This window comes from Mytilus galloprovincialis, chromosome 6, assembly GCF_965363235.1.
Source record: "Mytilus galloprovincialis chromosome 6, xbMytGall1.hap1.1, whole genome shotgun sequence".
Lineage (NCBI taxonomy): Eukaryota > Metazoa > Mollusca > Bivalvia > Mytilida > Mytilidae > Mytilus > Mytilus galloprovincialis.
Genome location: NC_134843.1, coordinates 75949467 through 75971239, shown reverse-complemented (window position 1 = coordinate 75971239; position 21773 = coordinate 75949467). Strand labels below are relative to the sequence as shown.

General features: G+C 29.8%; 2 protein-coding genes across 7 annotated transcripts in view; both read right to left on the bottom strand.

Annotated features, from left to right (window-relative positions):
* LOC143080342 (hemicentin-1-like) overlaps positions 1-21773 on the bottom strand; it is an 86747-nt gene that overhangs the window by 26617 nt on the left and 38357 nt on the right. For 5 of the 6 annotated variants that reach the window (XM_076256146.1, XM_076256145.1, XM_076256147.1 and 2 more), the window contains 5 exons: positions 18855-19172; positions 18102-18419; positions 17199-17507; positions 15973-16284; positions 13499-13807 (listed from right to left, as the gene is read on the bottom strand). In XM_076256146.1, the coding sequence (XP_076112261.1) occupies positions 13499-13807; positions 15973-16284; positions 17199-17507; positions 18102-18419; positions 18855-19172 (1566 nt within the window). The remainder of the gene's footprint in view (positions 1-13498; positions 13808-15972; positions 16285-17198; positions 17508-18101; positions 18420-18854; positions 19173-21773) is intronic. The other variant, XM_076256148.1, reaches the window with a different exon arrangement.
* On the bottom strand, positions 9-13492 carry LOC143080344 (basement membrane-specific heparan sulfate proteoglycan core protein-like). Its single transcript, XM_076256151.1, has 11 exons — positions 12118-13492; positions 10100-10405; positions 9368-9694; positions 8651-8956; positions 7915-8220; positions 7324-7629; positions 6668-6979; positions 5886-6194; positions 5218-5523; positions 4521-4823; positions 9-2388 (listed from the first exon to the last, which is right to left on the bottom strand). The coding sequence occupies exons 2-11, from the start codon at positions 10305-10307 to the stop codon at positions 2384-2386; spliced, it is 2688 nt and encodes an 895-aa protein (XP_076112266.1). The 5' UTR covers positions 10308-10405; positions 12118-13492; the 3' UTR covers positions 9-2383.

Here is a 21773-nt window from a genome sequence, read left to right as displayed (position 1 = left end):
TAAAGTAAAAGAAAATATTTACATTAGAATTTTGCCTCATCTTTTTTGAAGACATTTAAATATTCATGTAAAATTTAAGATTCAAAGACTTTTATATATTCATGTAAAAGTTTGACTGTTAATAATTATCATTGATACTTCATTGCAAACACATTTAAAAAAAAAAAAGAAAAATGTGTATTCGTTTACACTAAAATTAACAATTAAATTAAATATTAAGACAAAATAAGTAAAACCTTTAAAAGTTAAACATTTAAATTAGATTGTTATTATTTATTGAAAGCTGAAATAAAATAAAAATACAATTAGTTGTTTAGTACAAAATTGTTTCAATAAAACTTGTGCAAGCTGGTAGGCACTCAATACAATCAAATGGAAAATAAAGTCGACAACAGCCTTTCAATATGACATATGATTTTCTTTGGTGAATAAGACTGTTATTTTCCATTGTGCTTTCACACATCAAATCTCAGTAAACAGTTTTAAAATCAAATGACAAAAAACCAAACACATGTTAAAATCTACTTCATAAAAAAGTGCGCTGAAAATCACAAATATAATTATAAGTTCATTTACCCCTTAATGATTATGTATAATTTTCTATACTAATCTACTGAGTTATATATACATAGAACATGCATTAAAGCCTAGTAAATCAGCCACAATTTAGCAATTAAAGCACTTTGGTCAATGGCATTTGCAATTATTATTTATCTATTATATAATTCAGATTTTAAATACTTAAGTAATTTTTAAACTAGGGATTGCTAATTGGACAACTATCCAAAATAGGCCAAAGGCAAAGATATGAACAACTGAAGTTCACCATATTGGCTTCAACAATGAGAAAATCCATACCATGTATTAAGCTATAAAAGAACTCTATAGATAACCAATTGTAAAACAATCCAAAGGGAAATCCAACAGCTTGAATTATGTTAAAAACAATAAGCAGAAACATATCTATTTTCCAAATTTATTATTGTTACTGTATTTAGTAAATATAGCGTTGGCCCTTTAGATACATAATAATGGTTAAAATCAATGTTTAAAGCAGAGTCTGCTTAATAGTTGAATAGTTTCTGAACAAAAACTGTCCCTTTCAAAGGAACAACTGTTGAGACCTTCCTGTTTCTTATACTTTAGACATAATCTTCATGTATTAAAATAATAAACTATTCAATAATATGAAAACTGAGCTATCATCAAAACACAAAAATCCATCAACTAAACCTAGAAGACATCTTCTACTTGGTTTTGTATTCAGTGGTAAGCTTTAAGGAGGTAGACCTAGGTTAAGGGAAATAACTCTTAAAATCATCAGTACGTTTGTGTCAACCATTTTTAAAAATATATTCTAAGCTTCTAGGTTACATAGATTATTTTCAATCTGTTTCAGGTAAATGCTTAAAATACATTGATGAACTTGACTTTTACAAACGTACTGATGATTTAAAGAGTTATCTCCCTGAACCAAGATCTACCCCCTTAAATCAGCCATCTTTTAACCCAGACGAACAAAAGTATCAGCAAATCAGAATTCCATAAAATCTAAAAGTTTTAAATGACTTTTTCCAGTTACATAAAAAGATTGCTTTCAAAAACAAAAACTTCACAAAAACAAGATTTTTCCATTACAAATTACTGTGTGTAAGTTAACAAGAAGGATAAGTCTTACACCAATGTCAAGTATGACAAATATTAATAACCATTAAAAAATAAAGTGCTTTAAGTACATACATGAGGTTTTAATATTAACTAGAATTACCAGCATTAAAAATAATATTATTTCTGCATGTTTTAAATTAAAACTGCCAACTTTGCAAAATGCTTATGGGGGTTTCACGTGCAAGTTGGCTCTTACAGTCCTACAAAACCTTCAAGGGGGCCTGCAAATGTAACTTATTGTTGTTTTTAGGCTTCTTCATACCTTTTTAAAGCTTATAGACGTTGTAAAATTAACTGTTTTGTTAAAATGTGGACAAATTGCTCTTTCAAAATTTCCATGTGGGACCTTTCATGGGGGAAATCCCCCGCAAATAGTGACAGTTGGCAGGTATGTTTAATTTATACAGAAAATGATGAACTGAACTATTGTTTTGTTATCCAGATAATCTTTAGCTCTTTTTTAAATCATTAAATATCAAGTTAATATCAAAACCTCAAGCATTGTGGACAGCTTCAAGAAACATGCTTTTTGTTCCATCTCTATTGTTCCATAAAATTAGAGAACAAATTTATGAGGATGATTACAATATATATAGTTAAATTTGAAAAGGCATTAAAATTTTATAAAATGTTCACAGCTTAAAGCATGTATCTTGAACACTTAAGTAAGGTAGAAAAAGCATATAGAAATATATATACTACCTTTCAAATAGCACTAAGCTATAGAAAGAATACAAATAATCATTTACAAAGAATAAGCAATACATACACATATACTGTCAGAAAACTTAGATGATACATATCATTGTACACAGTATTCAATTTTACAATTAATATTTACTGTGGTTTCATAAATATTCAATTTGTACTAATTTTTAAGAATTTTGTGGTTCAAGCTACACCCAAATTAATTCTTTTACAATACATAGATTTTTTAAGGAATGACATATTATAAATCCACCAAAAAAAAAATAATCTTTTTTTTAATTCACATAAAATGGCACAGATGAAAATATATGAATCCACAGTAATTAGCATTCATGTGAAAGTTTTAAAGACTTAATTTGTTGTAAAATAAACATATTTTTTTATATTGAAGGTATCTTTTTATAGTTTGAATCGTATGCATATGAGATTCATAAGTTATAAACCATCTAAAACAGCAGAATAATTAAATCAATACAATGCAGATGTTTTTAAATCCTCCTATAAATTTAAGAGTACACAAATATTTATAAAGGGAATATTTATCAGAGCAGATCAGTCTCTCGCCTCTTGTGAAAGTATTTATATATTTCACATTCAAAACAGATTTTCAGTCTCAGAGTCTTAACAGAAATGAGAACAATATACCTAAGAGTGTAATGGAAGGACCTTATATAGAAATATATCACAGAGTAATGTGCATTTTCATGGATTATAATGAATTTATGTTAATTCATAGTTTTAAACTGATTTTTAATTTGCTTTTATAAATACCAAAATAAAATGTACCTGCCAAAAAATTATTATGAGCATATTTAATTAACATCCACTAATATATAATCCATGAAAATTGTTATCAAGAGACACAAGTAACTTAACGAGTAACATTGACTACAAGTCTGTTAAGATTTAGATTTGGGTGTGACATATATCAGAATTCCCGTGTGTTTAAACATGGCTACTGTTGTGATAATAACTACACACTGAAGTGATATTAGGAGGTTCTAACAGGGGTATCATCTACATTGGACGATTTACTTACTACCACTGATTTTTAAATTAGTTGAACTACTTTGAGCTGTTCCTACGGCATTCGTAGCCCAGCAGACATAATCCCCCTCGTCATTTGTATCGACTTTTGATATAAACAGGGAAGGATTATTAACTGATGATCCGCCATATTTGTTTGTATTTGTCATATCAATATTTGTTGAGGTGCCGCCAGCATGGCTTTTTGTCCAGTATACATTAGTGGCAGGAGGACTTCCCGTCACAAGACATGTAAGGGTGGCATTGGTGCCAAAGTTGTTCTGGTACTGACTTTGGGGAATATTGACAGTCAATATATCTGTGTGTAAGTAAATAATTATTTTGTTAGAAGTAATTTAAGAGTATTTTGATATGTCAAGACCTAGCTGCAATTTGTCCAAAAAATTATTGGACAGAATTCTTAAATAGAATTTTCTATCAGTAATAAGGGCATTATCCAAATAGTATATACAATGTATAATCAGGACAGATTTTTGAAGACTTACAATAGTTTTGGCTAATTTTGGAGAAGTTACAAAAGGCAATAATTGTATCATCTTGACTGTGTGACATAAACAAAAGGCAACAATCACAGTAAGCTTTCAAAGAAATAAAAAAAAGCTGCATTCGTTTACAAATATTACTAATAATTTAAGAAATGGTTAGAAACATGCAGTAAAACTTCTTATATCTTTATTTAATATTCATATTTGTAAATTATCATAATAATGGGTCTAATATTTTACAGAATCATTTGTAGGGTGAAGCAATCATCAAAGCATTACCTCAGTAGAACTTTAATGGTAAGTTTTAACTGTATGAAGGGTCAAATATGTATTCACTAAGGAAATTTAACATTTTTAAATAGATCCTTTAAATTTGAACCCCCAAAAATCCAAGTTCATGCTTAAATTATATAACTAGTAAAAAGTATCAGCCATGCATACTGATCATTCATATTATAAACTTTTCTATTGAAATTCTCTGAACTAAAACAATTATATTTTAAATTGAGAAATAAAAATGTTAGATTATTAAAAACTTGCAGGTCTATTTCAACTTCAAATTTTTAAACAGCATGCTTTTGTCAAAGAACTCTTTTATTTTTTGAGACATACCTCCCAGCACATCTAAAAATGTTTGTGAACTTTGAGATGTTCCCACAGAATTAGTTGCTGAGCAGACATAATTTCCTTCATCAGCATTAGAAGCACTGAGAACTGTAAGTGATGGGTTGCTGACAGTAGATCCACTATACTTATCAGTTTTGGATATATCCACATTTACAGGGTTACCGTTAACGATTCTATACCATTGTACTGTTGTATGAGTTGGATTGGCAGTTACTGTACACTCCAAAATAACAAAACTTCCATGGTTTACTGTGTAGACTGACTGCTTGACTCTCACAACAGGAACACCTGTTAAAAAGTATTTGCTAATTAAGTTTTGTTGAGACATTGATAATTAATTAAATTGGAAGAGAGCATACTAAGGGTCTTAAAGTTACATCATGTCATTCTGTCAATGAAAAACAGGACAGATAAATGGTCCACTTACAGATAAAGTTTTTAACTCTCAGAAATGTATGCCTGCATTTATCATTTCAAAAGGTTGATATTTAATAATAATACGAGATAAATTGATGTCATTTCTGTACATGATGCTGAAAAATATAATCAGTAAAACAAATTATGAATCAAGTCATAATTTTTCTCTTTTGTTTCATAATTTACAAGTAAATAAATACTCCAAAAATAATAGCACAAATAAACATCAGTAATTTGCATACAAATTACATTAAAATTTACATACCTCCAGTGACTTCCAGATTTACTGGCTGACTGTTTGAAGTTCCTTCAGCATTAGTGGCAGTACAAACATAAGTAGCCTTGTCGCTTTGATCAGTGTTACTAATCGTTAGAGAAGGTGATGTCACAGTAGATCCTCCATACTTCCCATTGCCATTAGTTACACTGATATCTGTAGGTACACCAAGGATGTACTTCTTCCATACTACAGCTATAGCGCTCGGTGTACCACTCCAGGAACAGACCATCTGTATACTGCTCCCCTGCTGAACTGTGTATATAGCTTGTGGTACATTGACAGTCAGTAAACCTTAAAACATGGGAATAACAATTATGAACTATGAACATTAAAGCAGACAATATGTGTTGAAGGTCCTACTTTGACCTATAATTGTTTACCTCTAACACATTATGACTTGGATATAAAGTTGTCTCATTTGGCACTCATACCAAATCTTCTGATTTCAATATAAATTCTGTGAATCTGTATTCATTTATTACATAATTTTACATAATTTTAATAAAGAATTTGACAGAATGTACTGATAATGTTCAAAACATGGCTTTATCTTGTCAGTGACTGCATATCACAATTATACATACATAAATACAAATTGTGTGTGAAAATAGCGTGGTGGCAGTAAAAGAAATTCTGACTTTATTATCCCTTACCTCCAATGACGTCCAGGAAAACAGAAGCACTTTGACCAGTTCCCAGACTATTGGTAGCTGAACAGACATAGTTTCCTTCGTCATTCTTTATATTGGTATTTGTTATGGTTAGAGATGGAGTATCTACAGTAGAACCAGAGTATTTCCCATTAGAACTGGCCACATTTATCAGTGTATCCACTCCATTGATGGTTTTTGTCCAGATAATGTTGTTGGCTGAAGGTGTAGCAGTGACCTGACACTGAATGGTGATTGTCTGTCCATAAGATACAGTATAGGGAGGGTTTAATATCACTACTGTCGGGATATCTGAAATATACAAGTTTTATTAGTTTTGTTACACATTCATATTCATACTAGTAAAAACATTTTTTAATCAGTTGCAAACAAATTTGTGGAATAGCTACAAATCAACACTTTTAAGTTCATCTACAAATAAACAAAAGTAAAACTGTTTGCAAAGCTGTTTTTTTTTGGTATGATTTTCAAAAATCTGCAAAAATCAAAAAGTCCAAAAAGATAGAGTTTACTTAAATACTATTATTAGAATATACTTATAACTCAATGTTATAATTATGATTTTTTTAATTCCTGGTCTACTTTTGTTACAATCATGTCAGTTCAAGAGAATATTTAGTACACAAATTGATAAACCTATTTCCTTACTCTTCTGTTGTCCTGAAATGAAGAATTTCACCAACAAACAAAATTTACTATGCAGACTTTGGAAATAAATTTCATAGTTTACAAAAAGTATGATGTATCTAAATTTGCACACATACCTCCAATAACATTTAGATTAGTACTTTGACTCTGGGCCACACCTGCAGCATTGGTAGCAGTACAAATATAATTAGCACCGTCTGTCTCCCCAGCATTATGTATGGTCAGTGAAGGTGTGTCCACTGTGGATCCAGAGTAATGACCATTACTGGTGGCAATGTTTATATCCTGTGTTACACTTCTTCCAACTGTTATCTTCTTCCATTGAACAGAAAAGGCAGCTGGGGTACCAGTTACTTTACAGACAAGCTGTATGTCCTGACCGGCAGGTACAGAGTACTGGTTTGATGGAATAGTAACAGTCAGTAGTCCTACAATCAAACAACCAAAAAATAACATACAATGTGTTTTTTTCAATTTTTGGACTAAATTTAAATTATTGTTCTAATCATCAATATGTATTTGACCCCTACATTCACCATTAAAAAATAAGATCTTAAATTGAGCCTTTTTTTTTTTTTTTTGTAAAGATTTTGAAGGGATTATAAATCATTCATGTTTGAGCTCTATCTAGTCTAAAACAGTAAGCTAGACATACAAAATTATCTGTAAAAAAAGTTACGATATGAGATATTTGAGCAACAAAGAAATTATGTATACAAATTCAAATAAATAAATGAAAAAGGTCAATTAAAAATATTATAAATCAACTTACCACCAATTACATCTAAGAAACTTGAAAAACTTTGGCCTGTCCCAATAGCATTGGTAGCTGTACATATATAGTTTGTTTCATCAGCAGCAATAGCATTGTTAATGACCAAATCAGGAGAGTTCAAAGTTGAACCAGAGAATTTCCCACCAGAGTTTGTTATATCTATATCTTGTAGGGTTCCTTGTGTAAATCTTTTCCATTGGACAGAAGTATGCAGTGGATTAGCTTGTATACTACATGGGATTATAACATTCCCGCCAAAATTAACTGAGTATGTCCTGGCTGGAATCTGCACAACTGGAACATCTGAGATTAAAGAAAAATATTTATTTTCTAAATACTGTTTTCCATGTTATAAAAGAACAAAATAAAAATATAAAGGAAACCCATATATGAAATTTACTTCTGAGCTTTGAAATTTAATTTTTACTGTAAAATGTATGCATTAATTGTGCTTTGACACAAATCTAACTGAAAAATTTAAATAAAAGAGTAAGCACTGAACTTCTCTCGAGAAAAAAACACAGTTTGAAATTAATCTACATCTGTACAGTCAAAGCTAACAAAAAAGATTACAGCAGTCTAACTTACTTCCAAAGACACTGAGAAAAGTTTCTTGGCTGGACGAGGTTCCCACTAGATTTGTAGCTGTACACTGATAATTAGCTGAGTCTGATTTCAATGCATTATGAATGGTTAAAGCAGGTGTAGATGTTAAAGATCCCGCATACTTTCCTCCGCCACTTGCTATGTCGATATCAGTAGTAATGGTATTCTGAATCTTTTTCCAGCGAACTTGTGTGGCAGCAGGAAGTCCAGATAATATACATGGAATGGTTATAGAGTTGCCGACCTGAACACTGTATGGACCTGTTGGTATGGTCACTGTCAGTAAACCTGTAATCACAACAAATAAGATTTTATATCTATAATTAAAAGAAAGATTCATGATTGTTAAACAATTTAAGACATGAAAAATAACCATTTATCAATGCAACCTAGAAATTCTTAGAACCAACCTAAAAATTCTTCTTTTTTTCAGTTTTAGGAATTTCCCTGTAGCATCTTTCTATATACTATTACTATTAGTCTTTAAAAGTGTTTAATATTTCTTCTTGTTCAGTTTTTATTTTGCATGATTCTATTTTTTTTTAAATAAATGATTTATGACCTTAACATATTTTATACCTTTTTTTCAGTTTGTTCATTTTTTTCACCATGACAATTATTCAAATTATAAAACATATGTTAAAAAGAAGAATTTCAATCTACCCTAACCTCTCTGAATACACTATTTTAATAAATTAAGACAGCTATTATTTTTTACCTCCAACAATATCCAGTACTGTAGACGAACTGTTCCCAACGCCAATACTGTTTGCAGCACTACACACATAACTGGCCTCGTCGTCTAGATTAGCACTGTTAATAACTAATGATGGAGAGCTAACTGTGCCACCACTATATTTCCCTGAAGAGGCTGCAACGTTGATATTAGTTGCTGTTCCACTTTTAGTTTTTCTCCATGTCACGACAGTATGAAGTGGTACTGCCGTTACGATACAATCTAGAGTGATGGAGGTACCATAATTTGCAGAGTATGAATCTTGTAATATCTGTACCTGAGGAATTGCTAAAAGTAAATGAAATATCACAATATAATATCTATACAGTAAATAGATTTCTCTATTAAAAAATTTTAACAAACAGGTATATATATCATTGTTGTTATATAAAATTAAAAACTTAAAAAAAAACCCAAAAAATGTTAAGTGTCTTTTTAACCAAAAGATCTCTTCATTAAAACTTTATCTGAAAGTTAGATAAAAAAGAAACAATATTTGTTTAAGCTTTATTGCAATGGTATTATCTAGCAATACGAGTTCTGAGAATACCTTTATTTTTTCATGCTAGATTTTGGTAATTAAGCTGTATTCTGCGATTAAATAAATTCTAGACACATATCATATGCCATCAATGTTGACAGTATCATTTTTACAGTATTTGGTTTTATCAATAAAAAAAAAAAAAAAAAGGTTCTTACTTCCTGTCACATCTAGAGATGTTCTATCACTGTATGCCCTTCCAGCAGTATTGGTCGCTGTACAAATATACTGAGCCTTGTCATCATTGTCAATATTTGTGATTATTAGTGAAGGGCTGGAAACAGTTGCACCAACATATTTTCCGTTGCTTGCACCAACATTGATATCTGCTGCCACATTATTGGTTGCTCTCGGTACATTATTGGCAACTTTCTGCCATGTGATAAAACTTGCTGATGGGATACCAGACCATGAACAACCTAATGTGGCTGTGTTACCAAGGAGAACAGAGTAAGACGTCTGATGAACAGTCACAGTTAACAGACCTGGAAAAAACAAATTATTTCCTTCCTAAATTTCTGTTCATTGTTGTGTATGGTTAAGGTCAAAGTTTTTTTATTGACAATCTTATTTTCTAAATTTTTTTTTATATCCAACTGAATGGCTTTACAGTAAAGATCTTTAAAAAAAACTTGGGCTTTTTTAAAGTTGACTATGCGGTATGGGCTTTGTCCTTTGTTTAAGGTTGTACATTGACCTATAGCTGTTAATTTCTGTGTCATTTGGTCTCTTGTGGAGAGTTTTCTCATTGGCAATCATACCACATGTTCTTTTTTATATCAATTGCATCTATCTGTTTTTAAGCATACCAATTCTAAAGTTGCTGTAATTGAAATAAAATGGAAACACTAAATAAAAAAAATAAAAATTTAACATATAACTTTCTTTACCTCCAGCTACATTTAAAACAGTTCCCGAACTGGATCCCTGTCCAATGCTATTGGTAGCACTACAAACATATGTAGCTTCATCACTATCAACAGCTGATCTTATCGTTAGTGACGGTGAACCTATTCGGGATCCAGAATATTTTGCAGTGTTAGACAGATCAACATTTTCTGTGCTGCCACCTGCTTTTGTTTTAGTCCAACTGACCATGGTGTATACAGGATTAGCCACTACTGTACAGACCAATGTTATAGAACTGCCATAGTCAACACTATAGCTTGGTGCACCAATCGTAACAACTGGCTTACCTGAAAAATTCAAATCAACCAATCAAAATACATGACAAAATTCAAATCAACCAATCAAAATACATGACAAAATTCAAATCAACTTTTAAAATCAAAGTATACAAATGAAGATATGATTTTGGAGTTAACAATTAAACTTTTCGTATTTTATCTCAATAAAATATTCAATCTAAAATAATCAATTATGTTATAATGATAAAAACTAACTAAATATGGATTTGTTTTAAACAAATTGTTAATAAATCTTTTACGCTCAAATTTTCCATAATTTTTCTTCAAAAGTTTTGTTTAACAAATGAAATACTAGTTCTTTATATTATAATTTAACAGAATAAAGGTAATTCTATGACTGTACTTAAATCTGAAACATTAGCAACAATAATCTATCCAGCATAAGACAACACTATAACAGGAAAGTAGCATAGACTATTATTTGTATTGCATTTTTAAATTATACCTTTCCAAATACATTTATTGTTAAGGGGGCTCGCGGGTCTAAATCAAATTTTTTATTTAATATAGGATTTCTCTATATTTTTCTATAAATGAACTTTATCGTATACCTAACAGAAAAATAAAATAAAATAATGGGGTCACCGTTCATTTACGCTCACAATCTGCCTTCGAAAGAAGCATACATTTTTGTTAATGTCCCTTTTTTCTGTTGAATTAATAGCAGAAATAGCAGTAATATCGAAATAAAAAAAAAACTAAATTACAGAAATCGCTTAAATTTTACAATTATTTAGTTTATGTACAGCTTCTTCGAAAACAACAATAAAAAATATAGGTCACCGATGAGTTAAAAAAGATATTTCAATTGTAATGCCAAAAAATGGCATTTTTGCACCAAAGGGAGATAATTTGGAGCATTTTCAATGATATTTACATTTTAAAATTCACCTGGGGCCAACACGATTTGATTTTTTAAAATGATTTTTGTACCATATGATAAAGTCACAACTACTAAAGGTAATAAATAAAATTTGTAATGAAAAATAAATGTTTAATTTTTTTCTGAAAATCTTATACCCGCGAGCCTCCTTAAGCAACAAGAAGTATAAGTATAGACATCAAAGCAAGAGATATGTTTTATGATATTATAGTACAGAAAAAGATACAAATTTCAAAACACATCCCCACTCAAAATTCAAAATATTAGATAGGGCTAAAAACTAACTGATGAAAATTACTTTGATAAACACTTAACCCACTTCTAGATGTTAATATGGTAGAATAATTTTACAAAGATGTTGTTATTCAAGGAAAAGAAATTAACTTTATTTAATATATGAAGAAAAAGTTAAGAAATTCTAAACCATTTAATTACAATAAAGATAAAACATTAATTCTAATAAAATCGAAAAAAAAATTAAAAAGGAAAGACAGACAGACAGAAAGAAAGTCCAAGAAGACATAAGCAGTTTAATATTATGAATAGTTATAAACTCCTCTATAAAAAATGCTTTCTCAATTTTAAAGGAAAAGTCATTTCTACACAAAAAAAGAAGAAAGAAAATAAGCCATGCAAATGAAAATTATGAGGAAAATCATGATATGCCCATAAAGTTGTTAATTCCAGAAATAAAATTAAAAGCATTCAGAATTAATTAAAGATGCATGCATTATACTCAACAGCTAAAGTTTATGCACTTGAAAATTAAGAACAAACATGCAAGCACATCATAAAAAGCAACAAATAAAACTCTTACCAGTTGTAATTTATTTCCATAACATTGTTACACTGAGGGATCAACTGTATACTGTGGTAAAAGCCTACTAAAAACTTCACTAAAATTATCATTCATATACATATACCATGCTATATAATATATAAGTGTTCAATTATTGTAATTATACAGTATCATCTAAACAATGTCATATATAATTCAATGTATCAACTAAGTTTACAGATTGTTTTGCAATAATAAGTGCACATGGACTAAAATTATATTCTAAACTCATGCTAGTACAAATATTAATAACAAGAAACAATGTTATTGTTTTAAGTTAATGGAACAAACAAAGTCTCAACCCAAAGCAAAATAAAGAGGATAAGAAAAAAATGTAGAAAAAAATGACTTGCAACCTTGCAGCTGCCTATATACAAAGCATGCTTGTGTAATAATATTTCTTTTGTACCTGAAAATTTCTAAAATATACATAACAAACTAAAGGTTTTACGATAAAATATCTGAAAGCAAAATTGTCGTAAGCACTTTGGATTCATTGCATGTGATTCTGAATCGTGTAGAAGCAGATTTGAGCGATCTATCTAAAAAAAAAAAAGCAAATAAATATTAAGAAATAGACAATGCTTCAAAAAAGAAAGTATAGATAATTTTTTTTCTCTGTTGAAGCATTGTGTGTACTATATATATACATTTAATGGAAGAATACAACATCCAAATATGGATATAGCTTAAGAATGAATTTTTACACTCATTTAAGCGTTTGTACAGCCAGTGTCAATATTACCTCTTCAATGCTGGGAACATGTGCTAATTGATAGTGCATTGCAAAGCTGCTATTCTCATTACTATCAATTTTCCATTTATAATTTCATAACAGAGCTAAATAATAGGGTAGCAATTGAAATATAATATCTAAATTAATATAATATATGTGATTTGGAATCTTAAGAAACAGTTTAACTATTCTTAAAATTTCAAATTATGTGTAAAGGGCTTTCATCAATACCCTTATTCATATGTTGGACTCATTTACTACACTTGTAATATTAAATATAATATCAGTATTTATTGATCTGAATTTCCAATGTGATCATAGAAATTGTCGTTTTATTTGTGTCGTTTCTCAACTACAATTCTGTAACAAAATAAATTAAATGTTACAATTCACAAATGAGTCCAAAATGAAATTGGTATTGTGATACAAACATGTAAAATATAATTAAAACTCAGTAATCTGGTCCTGTCGTAATAAATATTCCTATAAATAACTTAAAAAAATAATGTTGGAACCTAGATCTACCAGCTTGCTACAAATAATACCGTTCTAACATATCATATCAAATAATCTATTTTTAGATATACAAGGAGCATGATCCATGCTGCATGATGTTATACTCACTGCCAGTGACATCAAGATTTGTCACGATGCTGTTAGCATCTCCTGCAGCATTGACGCCATGACACCTATAGTTTCCTTCGTCACTAAATTGAGCAGAGTTGATTACCAATGTTGGACTGCTTAAGGTACCACCACTGTATCTATTGTTTCCGGTTATGTCCACGTTGGAGAATGATCCGCCATTAGTTTGTTGTTTCATCCAGTAAACATTGGTGGCTGAAGGTGACCCTGACACAGTACAAGTGATACTGATCTGGTTCCCAAGTAAAACGGAATATGTGGATGATGGGATGGTAACAGTCAATGCACCTATTTAAATAGAAAAAAGAAACGTCTTTTAGAAAATTGCTAAAGAATATCGCAGCATCATTAAACACTTATTTAATCATCTATAAATCTTATTTCTAGGTAGTATTTTACATATATCATGTATATTACTTAATATATATAATATAATTTAATAAATGCACGACACAAAAATCTTGTATCATATCACAATACAAACCAATATAAAATATATATTGATTTCTGACTGAAAATTAAAAAAAAAAAAAATTCATATTTATACTGGAAGAATTCTGCAACATTTAAGAATACTATCAATAGTTTTGTTATATTTTACTTATGATAACTTCTGGTTATACATGTATAAAATAGTGGTTTTTACTTGTTCAATGAAATAGTATAATATCTTAGAGTGGTAAGAGTTATAATGTCATTGACAATATTGTAAATTTTTATTAATTAGCGATTGTTACATAAGAATATATGTAATGATTAAACTGTGTAAATTCACCATAAATGTATTTTCAGACTTATTACGGGTTATTGCTCTTGGAGTTTATATATCAGCAAGTTATGGCCTTATAAATCAGCAGCAACAGTCACACAGGATATAACTGTCCACAAACCAGTGAAACTTCAAACCATTGAAGTTTATACATCAATATTAAGCATTACCTTAAAAGTGAGCTCAGCGGTTAATTCAGAAGTGCATTTTCTAAACAAAAATGTTCTTCAAGAAAAGATATCAGACCTGTATTTTAATTTTGAAAACATTCAATTAAAAGCATAACAAAAATCAATTTATTAAAAAAAATTGGACCATGTTACAATACTTGACAATGCTGATATTGCATACTGGTTAATTTCATAAGAATATCTTTGTTAAGGCATTATTGTTTAGTTTCGACTAACTTTCCAAATATCCTAACACACGTTGCCATATGAGCTCACTTTGTTCCCAATGTTTTGGCACACTTGATATTAGTCCTGCAGCATATTGGTTATGTCGATGACTTAACTGATTGGCATCAGCCTGTGGCCGAAAAAATTAAATCACCAGAGGTACTGAAAGAAAATACTTTAACTGTTGCCAAGAAACCATGACGATGGTGTGTATCACACAACTATGTTTAACTGTGTGATAGCTAATTTTAAAGTTTATGAGTGAAAAAAGGCAAACATACACAAATTGGTAAATGGGCTAGGTTCTGTTGATATCTTTAGCAATTTATTAAAACTATGATATGAAAATGACTGAACTCATAATTTATGATGAAATCCAATCCCAAAAAACATCATACAAATCAAACATTATGTATAATATAAATATATGTGTATTCCACAAAACACACTGATTCCCGTTGGCATTGATGTTTTTAAACACACGTTAAAAAGTGATTTGATATCGATGGAGATGGCTTTACATGTTATATTGTTTCTTAAATCCGTGTTTTTAACAAATTTATATCTGAACATGTAGCAACAAGGGTTACTTTGTAAGCAAGTCATACCACACTGAATGACTTACTAGCATATATGTTTAACTCATAGGCAGGACTATAGCCGTTACCAAGGAGATTAGTCGCGATGCATACGTAGCTACCAGAATCTGTAAATTCTGCGTTGTTAATTGTCAGACCAGGATGAACTAAAGATGAGCCACTATATTTGCCATTACTGATGGCCACATTTAATTGTGTGGTGACACCATATCTAGTTTTTTGCCAGACAACAGATAAAAGTGGATAGTCTGGTGTTGATATCCAGCAATCTATATTTAAATTTCTGGTTCCGTATAGAACAAAGTCATCACTTCTACTGAGCCATACAACTGGCACATCTATTAAATAATTTGACATCAATTTATTGTTTTGCTACGTGATTTTCTTAACATGAAATTTTGATTCTTTTTTTATTTTAATCTCAATTTGCCAAATTATAAACGGTAGCTTTTTTTTTCAAAGGAGAAAAAGAAACTTAAAACAAAGGTTTAATGTTAAATATTATACATTAAGTTATTTTTTTTTATTTACAAGAGGCAATTAAAATATATATTTGTGTTATTCCTCAAACTGTTAAAAGCCAGACTTAGTTCTTATGTATCATTTTAGAAAGATGTTTATATTTTTTTGATTTAAATGACCGTGTTAGTGTTAACAAAGCAACGCCACTTTCACCTCGTCACCTACCGCCAGCGATACCCAAAGCAAGGGTGGAACTTTGTCCGGTACCAACTGCGTTTCGGGCAAAACATTGATACGTTCCAGCATCTTGGAATACCGCATTGTTTATTGTCAAAGATGGGTTATTTACAGTGGAACCACTGTATTTCCCAGCACTGGTGGAAATGACTATTTGTGTAGTAATCTGATTGCTGTTTGTAAACTGCCAAACGATTTCAGTCACAACAGGGTTTTGTGACCTGATAGAACAGACTAGGGTAACAGATGCATCAAAAACAACAACTTCTGTAGTCTTGCTCAGTTGAACAACTGGTATATCTATTTTTAAGAACAATATACTCTTCATGTATATGTGTTTTGAACAAGTATTCAAAATCAGCAAATTATATTTTAATTTAAAATTATGGGAAAATAAGAAGAAAACTTATGCGAGATCAGCATGCAACTCTTCAAAAAAAATTGCTATAAATGAAAATTAAAATCAAAATTGGACACAAAAAATGAATTATTACGGTCTTTAAATAAGCATGTTATGAACATAGCAATAAGCTGGAATGAGATTGTTATGTTTTAAATAGCAAAGATTTCCCCTGAAACATTATTTTTTAAACATGCGTCCAGTTTTTATAACTGTTAACCCTTTAAACTCTACATAATTGTCAATATTTGCTGGTAAATCTCACAGAAAAATGCAAAAAGCGGATACTTCAGGAGCCTAAAGCTCAATAACTTAAATTTATCTTAAATTTATGATATTTTTGATGTCACTCATTTTCCTAGTCATTTATACCTCAATCAACAAGCATTACACCAAATTTGATGAAAATATCCCAACAAGATAATTTTTAGTAAATCTATGGATAAAAGTGTAACTGAAGTCAAAGCAAATATTTATAAAAAAACTAAATTAAAAAAAAAAAAAGACACATTAAATAGTAAAATCAAACAAATATTTACGAAAAATTATCTTCTAAAAAATTTGAACACAATGCTTTAAAGCCTAATGTTACTTTGTAAAGAATTTTTCTCAGCTAAGACCTTTAGGAACGACTACCTTTTATCTATTTTTTCATCTCATACTTCCCGTTTGAAAAAAGAATACTGACATACAAGTATTTTAACTTTGTTGCATAAAACATATTTTCTGCATGTATATTATACAACGTCTTCTAATTAGTATGCTTGAAGGTAAAAAAAAATATGGAATGACAAATAAGTATAAACCAACTTACCTCCGATGACATTCAACTGTGTATTACTACTCTGACCACTGTTTACTTGATTCTCAGCTTCACATTTATAAAATCCAGCATCTTGGTTGTTAGCATTGAGAATGGTGAGACCTGGGTTTCCTAAGACACCACCACTGTACTGGGAAGGATCTCCAGTATTGATTGTAGTCTGCTGGTTGTTACTGCCGGTATAATACCATGTGACTCTGAAATGAGCTGGGTTAGCATTAAGAATGGTACAAGGGATTGTTATATCACTTCCATATATAACACTGTAGGCACTCTGTGGTATTGAGACTTGTGGGGCACCTAAAACAAAGGAAGATATTTTCATGAATTTTTTAATAAATCTTTTTACATGATAATAAAGGTCATAAATTAAACATTTAATACAGCTGAAAAAAAATCATTCTGATCAAAAACATACATTGTACAACTGTGATAACAAAATTGCATAAGATGAAAAGTAGAAAATAGATGATGTGGATTCATTTTTTTTCATGGTAAGAATTTTTCTGGGTTTTTTTTGTGGATATTTCATTTTGTTGTTTTGGCAAAGTCTGCATACATTCCTTAAGATAATTTGTAATTTGTTGAACATTTAAATTGGTTCTCCATAACCTGCCGAAATCCACAAAAATTGGTATCCAACGAAAAATTAATAAATCCACAATAAGTCTTATGTTACAACTTGTCTTTACTGATCAAAAGGAAAATAAATATTTATTTTCTCTTTCCTTCTCTTTTCTTTCTCCTCCCCCTTTTTCTTTTTTTCTTTTTTTTAGATGCTAATAACTTTTTTTTATTTCTCTAAGGGTTAATGTCAATATAATAAGATTTTAATATTAAAGTTCATAAATATAGGAAAATATTAAAATAAAAATATCAGAAAATAATACTTACTGCCAATGACATCAACTCTAGCATTATTACTGGTGCCTGTACCCACAGCATTGGTAGCAAAACATACATAATTGGAATCGTCATTGAAGTCAACATTGTTGATGGTCAAATGTGGTGCGGTCAACGAATTGACAATAGAATATTTATTATTGCTATTTTGTGCATCTATTTCTGTAGATGTCTGACCATTTAAGGAAACTTTTCTCCATCCAACAGCTGTAGCTGAAGGTGATGCAGAAACACTACACTGGATTGTTACTGAATTAGCACCATAATTGGCAAACTGTGTTGATGGACTTGCTGTAATACTTGCTAATTCTGAAAACAAAAACAATATCGGGTAATATATTGAGTCCATTGGTAACACAATATCTGTGTTTAAGAAAATTATTCATAGCACTCTTAATCCAGTTTAACAACAATTTTTTCAAATACCTTTGAATATGAATTTTAATGCCACAAAATGAACACAACACAATTTTGAAAATTACAACGCAACAGAAAAAGTTATCTGAATTATTTTTGAAATTGGTACAGGCTGTCTAAATGTTGCAGCAAAGAACAAGATCTCTAGTTATTTTTTGAACATCTTTCAGCAAAATTAGAGGCTTCCAAAGGGGATTCTGATGTACTTACATGGATTTTATTTAATACAGTTACCAGTTACATCTAAGGTCAATAAATGATGACTGAAAAGCTTCTAAAGTGTTTTTGAGTGATAAAAAAACACAAGATAATTGTAATAATACATACGTCCAGTAACAATAAGTCTTGCAGCTGAACTTGTTCGTAGCCCTGCAGTATTTTGTGCATTACACACATAATTAGCATCATCAGATTGCTGAATATTCTTTATTGTCAATTGGGGATTCTGTGCGTTTTCCTGAACTGTATATTTATTATTGTTGGTGTTACGGTTGATGTTCTCTGATTGTCCACCGCTGGATGGGGTCTTGGTCCAATACCAGTTAGTGGCTGTTGGGTTACCAGTAATCTGGCATGCTATCACATACGATTGGGCTCCAAGTACAGCACTGCCAGATGATGGGCTGACGGTAAGTGACAAGAATTCTGTAAATAAAGAATCAAACACACCCCTTAATATTTCTTCAACTCATATAAATCATCTCAAATAAAAATTCAATTTAATAAGAAAATTCATTTTTTGATAAATCCTTACCTTTAATATTGTTTGAAATATTAATGGCTTTATTTGATTAAAAACAAGATTTGAAAATCTCAATTTTACCAATTATCTCAAAATGATCAAGTCAAATAAAATTTAAATTGTGGTTCTGGTAATCCAACTTGTTCTTATTATTAAATTGTTAACTCAAGATTTTGTTGACCAATTTTTTTTATAAGCATGGTTTTAATCATAATACCATCACTAAACACTAAAAAATATAGTTTAATGAAATAAAGTTTTCCAGCCAGTAATAAGAACCATCTGTATTCCATATGGCCTTATAATTTTTGCTTTAGTTATAAGAATTCAACAGTTAAAATCACTTAATGCATAACTCATTTAAATGATGATGTTATCCTTTTCGAATAAATACATGTAAACAATAAGTATCCTGTTGTAATATATATATAGTATACAACATATCATTGCAGATATACACAAAGTATTCATTCTGCATGACTTAAACTGAAGCATAGGATCATTGTAGTGTGATATTAGTAGGGCCATTGTAGTGGTATATGTCCACTAAAAGTTCTTCAAGGCTAATTGAAGAGATTCCCTATTTCAATAATCAAAAAATTTAAAGAATTTTTTTTTTTTTATATTTTTTTTTATAAATGGTTTTGTAAAAGAAGAATAAATTGAAAAAAAAAAAGTTATATCTAATAACTCCTATTCTTCTAAATGTTAACTTGAAGATAAAATTTCCAAAAATAGTTATTCGCTTTTATTTGCGACTACTCTAACTAGTTCTACCAATGAATGACAGTGGACAACTTATCTGTTTGTTTATTTCTTCGATGTCAACATTTCTCAACAATTCTAGTACGCAACCTCTAAAAACTGAGACATTTATAAGCATTCACAGTGATTACAATATATATAGTATTAACTCAGCTGACAATTAATAAATATATATGTTCAGGAATAAATAATTATGTACAGAGACACACGAAAGCATATATATACTCAGGAAAATATATAATTATATACAAATGAAATTTTATTACTACATATACCATACAAACACAGAAATGTTAATCTATACAAATAATCAATGCAAGAAAAATCCTGATTTTCCGTCTATATTTCAACGTAATATATAATCTTCAACATGCTGCATGCAAAGTGTTCTTTTTCAACACAATTTTTGTTAATTTTTTGTCTTATTGGGATGCTGTTTCATTGACATATATACCAACAAGTCTCCTATTATCCTTAATGATTCCCTCAAAATAAGTAAGATTTTTCTCAAAACTGTAAAAATGCCAAGTCTATCAAAAAATTGACATCGGCAGAGAAAGCTTTTGGCAATGTAAAAAATTTCTACTGATTTTATCATAAGGGGCCCAAAGGCTAACTGTCATTACTTCAATTAAAAAAAAACAAGTAAGCAAAATAGCTTGGAGGCTGATTGAAAAATATCTTGTCCTAACATAAAATTCTTATTGGCATTCATTTCTCTCTCTAGTAAGAATTTTGCAACTTATTTTTGATTTGGAACAGAGGTGTGAAAAGCTTTACAACAAAGGTGTACACAAGTGTTCAAACTTAACACACAGTGTGAAACTCCTCTAGTTTGATCTGTTCCTAAAATTTTCTTTGTAAAAATTCTTTAACCATTGAATACCAGTAAAGCAATAATTAAAAACCTTTACAAAACATGCTTGCTACAACACTAGGAGTGTAAAACCTTCATCATGCCATCATGCATATACACACGATCTGATGACAAAATGGAGTCCCTGAAACATAAATTACAAAAGAACAAAAATATTTGACACAAAAAATATAGCATTTTAAGCTGATATATTTTTACCATGATTTCAGGTGTTGACCTTTTTCAAATACACACTATAGGAAAATACAACCAAGGTTTCTAAGAATCATTTTTAGTTTTGGTGGTAGCAGAAATTTTTGATTTTGTTTTGCTGCGTCAAATTTTTGCCTACAAGGATCATATAAATAAAATTACTATTTTAGATGTGCTATTGCTTTTAAATTTAGTAATTCGATATATGTCTGCAACTACAGTATGAATTAAAAACTAATAAACTTTGTGAATGACAGAATTGATGAAAGAAATTTTGTTTAATGAAGATAATTTTTGTTTTATATTTCTGTATTTACATTTATCATTTGGAAAATTTGAAAAGATTAGAATTTTTATATAGCCTTTTTTTCTTGGACCATCATTCAAATAACAACTATAAATGAAACAGTGCTAATCATTAATCTTTTTCTAGAATTTTCAAATAACAGTCTATATAATTTAGCTTAGTGGCATTAAGTTCATTGAGTTTGTAATGTTTTATGCTGAAACTATTTATTTTAAAATTAGACAATTATTAGCAAAGCAGTGATTCCCTATTTTATTACGGTGATAGACTGATATAATAAAGTATATAGCGGGGTGTGCATCATTAGCAAAGCTTTTATTAATCACTTTTATAATTGACCAAAACAAAATTGAATAAAATTTT